The 8,494-nt window shown below is 39.5% G+C and overlaps 1 protein-coding gene across 2 annotated transcripts in view; it reads right to left on the bottom strand.

Annotated features, from left to right (window-relative positions):
* LOC116853976 overlaps positions 1-8,494 on the bottom strand; it is a 39,534-nt gene that overhangs the window by 20,198 nt on the left and 10,842 nt on the right. The window contains exon 4 of one of the 2 annotated variants that reach the window (XM_032835387.1): positions 6,705-6,797. The exons of the other annotated variant lie outside the window; for it this stretch is intronic. Within the exon in view, the coding sequence (XP_032691278.1) occupies positions 6,705-6,797 (93 nt within the window). The remainder of the gene's footprint in view (positions 1-6,704; positions 6,798-8,494) is intronic. 2 annotated transcript variants of the gene reach the window in all.

Below are 8,494 nucleotides of genomic sequence, written 5' to 3'. Positions count from 1 at the left end.
TATATATATATATATATATATATATATATATATATATATATATATATATATATATAGACTATTGTTATTTTCAATGTCTGTCAGTAAATATGTCATTGCAATGTTTTGTGAGCACTACAAGAATTCCTTATATAAAATTAAATCACGCGAATGTTGTTAGAGTTATTGAAATACGGATGCTTGCCGTTCGATCTTCGAAGTCAAGGCAACCAACGACCACCTTTTGAAGATAGGACGATGACCACCGTTCGGAATCGAACCACGGAAGAGCATAAACGTAATGAAATATAACAAGCGTCAGTCGCCAATACATTTTTTACCAAACATTAACTTTTCAGAATCATTCACTCAATGAATATTTCAACAAAACATCCAACAAAATTTGTTAAATCTAAAAAAAATATTTTGTTGTGTGTGTACAAGAATCTGATTAAGATTTGACGAGGTAAAGTCCTAATTAGCATTATTACATGACTTTTTAGAGCCCGATAATATTACTTTGCAAACTTGGTAACCAATTAGGGTCAATCTGACCATGAGGTAAATTTCTAGTCGGGTATACGCTCAACGAAGCGCGCAAACCTGGAACGATCTTCAGGCAGATATGCGAAGCTCCGCATCAATTTCTAGCAGACGTCATCGTGCGTGCGTTTGCGCGCACGTATGGCTTATCCCGGCGGTGAGCCTCGATTAAATTACGCGATCCTGCGCACGTATCTCTTTCGAGGATGATATTCCATAATTTCCGCATACGTTGAATTTCATCACGCGTTAAGATACTTAATCGAACTTACATGAACGCGCGAGAATTCTAAATGCAGTGTATCGGGTGCATTACGAGTAATCTCATTTCGACGAGCGCAGGATTACGGGAATTATACACGCGAGATCGAATGCCAATCTACTTGATGGACTTATATCTAGCCGGAAACGTCAATACACAAAATTGGCATGCGGCAATGCCGAAAGCGCGCATCCGAAATGCTGTTTATACTAATTACATGTAAAATAATCGCCGCGTATGCATTCCGATCGATAATCCGTTTCCATCGAACGTGTACGGTCGAATCGTTGAAGAAATTATGAATGTACAATTTCTTCACCTTGCTTCTCTCTTGTTGCCTTCTTCCCTCTTTCCTCCCCCTCTTTCTTTCTCCCTTTATCTTTTATGCTTGAAATTTATTCTAGAATGCGTAATAAATGCATCTATCTACCAATCTATCTCTCATTCTCTTTCTCTTTTTCCCTTTCCCTTTTCCCCTCTCTCTCTCCCCCCTCTCTCTCTCGTCAAAAAACGCGCAACGCTAAAATAATTTTCCCGAGAATTTCATCCGCGAAAAACTTTTCTCTTCATCCAAGCTAAACTTCGCGGATTCAGATTAGCCGCATTCGTCATGCCGTATACAAATAAATACGTGACTGCTTCCCGTCGGCCGATTTATTGCATTTACCAGGCGCGCAAAAAATTTCTATGTGCCGCGCGATTTGGTCCGCATCTCCGTGAGGTTTGGCCACAATTTAATTTCTTAGCAAAAACGCGCGCTCGTCCCTTCCCCTCTCCCCACACACCCACCACCCCTTACCTTCATTTTATGTATCTCCTTTCGCGCGGTATCTCTTTACGTAGTAAATTACAGCGCACAAAAAACGGCCGACCACGATTTACTTGCGTTTCGCTTCGGGATTAATTGCACAACAATTCACCGTGCGGGCAAAGTAGTAGTAGTAATAGTAATGGTAGTAGTGGTAGCAATAGTGTTAGTAATGATAGTAGTATTGGTAGTGTGATGGTACACTGAAAGAAATAGCTTGGTGAATGATACTATACTCGTCTTATGAAAGTAATATAGTGAATTTATATACGATATCTGATTCACATATCCAATATTCTGATTACGATGCCTCGACGCATCTGGTAGTCAATACCGAGACGTTTTGTTGTAGACATCTAGACAGTTTGGTAATTCTCTCTAGACGTGTGATACTATTGACGCGATAGTTAATTGTTACTCGCTGCGACGTTTCCTTTTTCATCTATACTAATGTATAAAGACGTCGGTGCTATAAAAGAGTAAACGCTGAAACCGTCAAATATTTGGAAGAATAAAATTTCTTAAAATATATCGACGACTTTAGAAGTAAATATATGAAGATTATATACAGTAAGTATATGAAAATTATATAATATGGTTAGATTTTAAGTTAGGTAAAAAGTCTAACACTACTCCACAACTGTATTCATAACATTCACCAAATGAATTGTATGCTATACCGGTTTGGTAAACGTATTTAAGCGTTATTGTAATGTTACTTAGACAAGGCGTTCACCAGATAGTTTCATTGACTAAATATTTTGTTATACGATTATTCATCATATCGTTTGGTAAACCTAAATAGAATTTTGATTATTATCATCAGACATTTCCCTCAGTGTAGTAGTAGTAGTGATAGTAGTGATGGTATAATAGTAGTAGTAGAATTTCGCCATTTTAACGAAAACATCATTTACAATGATACGACAGATATCGCGCGCGATACACTCGCATAAATTTATGTTGCGAGCTCATGCGTATTTCCATACCTAATATCGGCCTTTCCCTATTATTCGTTTGCGCCGCGTAAAGAGCACTCTCCGCGTGCGACTGATATCGTCTTCGACAATGTAAAAATTCGATCATTTCTCACGCCTAGCAAAACTACTTAACACGCACGCACGCACGTGCACCAAAACTGATGAAAAGAACTGATCACGGCTGAACGAAAACGATAATTGAAGAATCTCGCGTAACAATACACGAGAGAAAGATATCGAGTCCGCGAATAACTATTTTTTTTTCATGGTCGTAAAGGCAGAGAATACGAATTGATGCTATCAATTGTTTGGAGGAAGAGATAGACTATTTGCGACGATACTTATTGCTGACAACGGAACTGCTTTTTCCTCGAGAACAGAGTTTTCGTGCGTCGACGAGTAAGCGATATTTTACGTCGCGACATTTGAGAACCAAACTGCGGCAGGAAAATTCGCCCATTTCAACTGCTGCTCCTCAAATATCCCGCATGTGTGTATCACGATGCAAGTACATAACGGCTGTCAACTGTGACCGACGGTTCGAGCTTGTCGCATCGCGCGGCGCTTAATGCATCGTAAAAAGATTTTAAAACCAGCTCCTGCTCTCATCTTTCGAGAGGGACACATCAAAATGGACTTATCCCCTTCGCAAGGAGCCCCTCAATTACGGCGACGTCTATAGTTTGCGAGCCCTCGGGGCCAATGTTCGTCAATTTAACACGGTTACTCGCGCAGCGGTAGAAAGTTTTGATGCAAAGTTGCCAGTGCAGGCTGACGCGAGATACTCCCATTCGCTGTGACAGCGTAATTTCGTTATCGTTCCAATTGGTTTCCCGACGCGAGATTGTTGCTTAAACGTACAATTACGTAGAGAATCACTTATCGAAGGTGCAACGAAGCGCGCTCTTCTCTGTCTCCTCCCTTCGCCCTTTTCTCTCCTCTCCGGGTGCCTCGAAAATTTTATCGGACGAACGAAGCGAGAGAGGAGACGCAGTCTTGCGCCGTAGTCGCTAAAAAGCTAGCGCGTAATGCACGTCGTTGTAACGCGCGATATTGACTCCTTGTAAAGTAGCGTGACTTTAACGTAACGTCATCCGCTGCACTATCGGGGCTGGGAAGTAACCTTTTTTTTAAAGTAACTCGTTACCGTTACCGTTATTCTGAAAGTAACGAGTCATTACAGCTTCCTTTGCTTTTTTCATCAAGTGCTGAAGACTTTTTTTTACAGCTCACCGCAGCCCGTCGTCCTGTGTGCATGTGTTCTGCATGCGCAAGATAACGATAAAAGTAACGATTATGCCCGTTATCATTAACCGAGAAATTGCGCTAACATTATGCCCGAGTTTCGGGCATTAACCGATTAGAATTTTAGTTGATTCAAATAACTGGCAAATCAATGGTCAGAATTAATCAACCGTTATACATGTGATCGCGAATAATTTTAGTCGATCGATGAAGTTAATTGTTAATTCAACTTTGATTGGATTAATTATACGCTGATCAATAATTAATTTTATTAATCGAGTGAATTATTCTTGATTACATGGCGATTGATTAATTTTGATTATAGATTTGTCAATTACTTTAGTCAATTTTAGTCAAATTTTAACCGATTAGTGTCTAACACTGATTGTTACTAACAAAAAGAAAAGGAAAAGCTGTTACCTTAAAATATCGAGTGACTGTTTAAATAAAATAACGTGCAACAGTGACAGCGTTACAAGGAACGCGTTACTTCCAACTCTGTGTGCTGTTTAACATCGTTTTCTCCCATTCTTATTATTTACATCTTATCCCATATCTTATTATTTACGATCTGTGCGATACAAGGTGGTAATTATTATATATAGTATAAATGCTCTGTTAATATATTTTTGTCGGAGAACAATTAATTCTTATGAGGAGGACGATTTTCGCGGCAACACGATAAGTGAATACAAGCAATCCACGAATTGATAGTTTTCGAGGCGTAACTTGAGCGTCATAAGTATGTTCGGCACGTCGCGCGACGATGTGCTAATTGCGGTGAATTATATGCCGCTAACGTAGACCGCCTCCCAATATATTGTGCATTGTCAGCACTGAAACGTATCCCCGTCACGTCACATTATCACGTTACGTATCGTGTATTATCGATTTATCTGTATCGAGAAGTGCAAAAAAACGCTAATGTCGTTTTACGTGACTGCACAATGGCAGCTCGGGCTATAAATTAAAACCGTATTTTCAATGCAACTCGTGGGAAATATTTGAGATATTTTATTTCAATCGACGATTTTACATACTAATATCTATATAATTTCGATAAAAATTGTGCAACAAATTTCATCTCGGTGAACTGCGCCAGAAAAGAGGTCAGTCTTGACTAACGAAGCACTCTCTTGTTTAGCGAGAAGGAGATACAGCTTTGCAAGAAAAATTAATTTTCTGAAATTCTAAAAAACTGCTTAAAATAAACAATCCTATATACACAAGCTCTTCAAGTGTACAACTTAATTAAACATATCTTTGGGCAAATAGGACCAAAACGCTGATGTTGGAGTGAATATTTCACTAAATATTGAGAGGATAATAATGTTTCATAATTAACGCGCTAGTAAAATATTCGTTCTAACATCAATGTTCTGATCTTATTCATCCAAAAATATGTCTAATTTAAATCGCTTAAAATAAAGTTTTCATTTTTCGGAACGTTCTTTTAAAACTTGTTCGGTTATTTTTTCACAAAGTGACAGCAATTTGACACTTAACATTTTTCCACGAGAAAGAACATTCCCCAGTTTATTTCGAACATAGTGTGTACAGAATGTCTGACAATTACTGATATATCCATTGCATGTAGGTAGAAGCTACCTCAAACTGAACACAAAATTTTTCTACCATTTCGCAAACGACCACATAAAATTTTATGTTTATTTAATTAAAGAAAATTGGTGAATGATCACGCGCGATATAGATAGATGAACTGCAATGACGTTTGCCGCCATGTATTGGTATACGAGGTCAAAATTAAACAAAAAAGTACCATTTTGCAAATGATCACGTAGATTTTTAGTTATTAATTAAAGAAGATTGGTGCATGATTGTGCACGATGATGCACCAAACTTCTTTAATTAAGACTCCTGGCCTCTATCTCTTTTTAATGTCCAAAGTGAGCAAATGCATGCTAAAGATTCTTGTAAAATATGTTAAATAAAAATATATATCCATAAAGTAACACTTGCAATCGATTAAACAAATTTATAAGATATTCCGTGCACTCCCCCTTTGGCTCTAACAATCAATATTTTGTCGTAAATTAACCTGAATAGAAATAGGCAAAGAAATAGAAGATAAAGAAATAGAATTAAGAAGATGAATTATACATCACGTTAATTTACGACAAATTATTGATTGTTAGAGTAAAAGAGGGTGCACAGAATATCTAATTTGTTTAATCGATTTTATTTATTTTATTTGTTTAATCTAATTTTATCTAATTTGTTTAATCGATTGTACGTGTGTGTGCAAGTGTCACTTTATGGTTATATATTTTTATTTTAACATATTTTGCAAGAATTTTTAGCATACATTTTCTCACTTTTAACGTCATTAAAAATAGATAAACAATACGAGGGGCCAGGAATCCTTAATAACCTTAATAACTCAAAATTGTACGTGAATTGTTGAAATAATATTTGGCGTTTAGTTAGATCAATGTTACCTGCACACAACGGATGAATCAATAATCCTCAGACAGTCTGTATATAAGATACTTTTGGCACAATATTTTTTCGTACTAGCATCGACTTTCAATTGAAAGAGCACAACGTTTCGTTTCTCGTGAAAAAAAAAGAGGTCCATGTACGAACCTACAGACCCGAGCGTTTAATCGAGCGTTTCGCGCAGTCGCTGTATAATTGAGTCGACGCATACGTCGACGACACTTGAGCGCAGCTTTTCTGAAATTTCACAGCGCACAAAGAAGCCGCGCGCTCCACGAATTCAAAGCGGCCTCGACGATTAAGGATTCCCTTTCGTAATTAGCGGGATGCGCGACACGGACGCGAGAGACGCCGCGGCCGCTCGGGTATCCTCCGCCGCCACCGTCTCTCGCGTATACGATTAACGCGACAAGATAGATATGCGTACCATGGATTCGAGGAAGCGCACACCCAGCAACTTGGGATCCCTCCAAGGAACTCCGCCAGGACCGGGACGACCCCACGGCGAAGGATGCACCAGCTAAGCACACGGCGCCGTGGCATATTAAGCAGTTTCCAAGGCTTGTTTCCTACCTACCTACCTACCTACCTACCTACCTACCTACCTACTCTGCGTACATACGTACGTACGTACGTACGCGATATCGTTGCCGCTAGTCGTACTTAGAACACGTGCTCGGCGTCTACTCGGCGTATCCCCGGCGTGCATTCGCGCTGTCATCATACAACGGAGAGCTTCAACAGGGGAGGGCTTCTACGGATCGCGTTAGAACCTAATCTGCATCCGATTAGCAGCGCAGTCTAATTTCTACAAGCGGCACGTAATCTGGAAACCGCGACCCGCGAGCGCCGATGGGAACGGTAAGACGCGTTGTTTGTACACGTTTGTACATGCGATTCCGCCAATTTCGCGAAGTTACTTCTACCCTCTCTCTTTGTTTCTATCTCTCTCTCGCTCTCTCTCTCTCTCTCTCTGTCTCCTTCTCTTCAACTCCGTCGACGATTTCATTCGACGATATAAACGAGAATAAGATCGATCATGACGCACATGTATCCCGCGAATCGGTAGGTTCGCGTGAAATCGACTATACGACAAAATACTTGCAATTTTCCCTCGACTTCGCGAGATCTGCTTCGATTAGCTCCAGTACGGGCTAGTCTAGTTTAAGCGGATTAGGTCTCGAGTAAGCCGGCTCACGCTTTAACTAACTGTATAACGGTAATCGGTTTTCGTCATAATGTTACAAGATATGCATCGTAAAGTCAAGATAGTACGTATATAGGATGTCTGACACGAGGCTGTCAACAAGCACATATACAGATAGATCTGGTCAAACTGAACAACAAATTTCTCCACTATCCTCCAGCACACGTTTAGCAATCTCAAACACCTTGTATAATGTCGTATAAGAGAGAAAGAGAAAGAGAGAAAGAAAGAAAGAGAAAGAGAGAAAGCACGATGATCTCGTAAAAGTATAACGAAAAGAAACGCTGCTCAGTGAAACTGCAAAAGTGACGGGTGACATGCCGGGCAAAGAAATGCAAAGAGACACTGGCAAAGAAATAAAAAATTCGATTCTTTTAAGCAAGCTAAGCTGCGATCCATGACGGTTCTTCGCTTCTCTTGACGCGAGTTACTCACAATTATGTTATAGTGCGACCAATTTGACTTTATACATTGTTTTGTATTTTTTTATACAGGATTAATGACTCTGTTATGTAGCTGGAATGTCCCCTTTTGGCATGTAAGCTGAAGCAATAAATGTACAAGAGTGTAGCTGGGATGTGAGTTTTGAAGCATCTAATGAACCAGATCCCGTATAAATCTCCTGATATCTCCGTGTTGCCGAAATACGCGATAAAAATACTAAAGACCTTCCGTAAGATAAATCCAATCCCTTTGCTTCCGCTATTTGTAGGGAAAGTTCTACATATAGTGCGCGTAGAAGCGCTCGGTTTATCAAAACAAAGCAAAAAAAAAAGGACTCGGCCGATATTGCGTTCCTATTTCGCTTTTAAATACATATAAAAGCTATTTCTACACGCGGCAGTGGACGCGACGGCAGAGTTGAAACCTTTTCTTTCACAATTCTATATACGAAGTGTCAAAAATTTCGTAGCAGACCCGTAGGCACTGGAGAATCGACTTTGTGGAAGCAGAGGAGTAGCATTTCTAGTTCTACGTGATCGGAGAAATCGACTATACGTCTCGAGTTC

Source organism: Odontomachus brunneus, unplaced genomic scaffold (genome assembly GCF_010583005.1).
Source record: "Odontomachus brunneus isolate Ranch 3 - 2012 unplaced genomic scaffold, Obru_v1 Obru_scaffold_007, whole genome shotgun sequence".
NCBI lineage: Eukaryota > Metazoa > Arthropoda > Insecta > Hymenoptera > Formicidae > Odontomachus > Odontomachus brunneus.
Note: the sequence above shows the minus strand (reverse complement) of the source record. Positions and strands in the feature narration are given on the sequence as shown.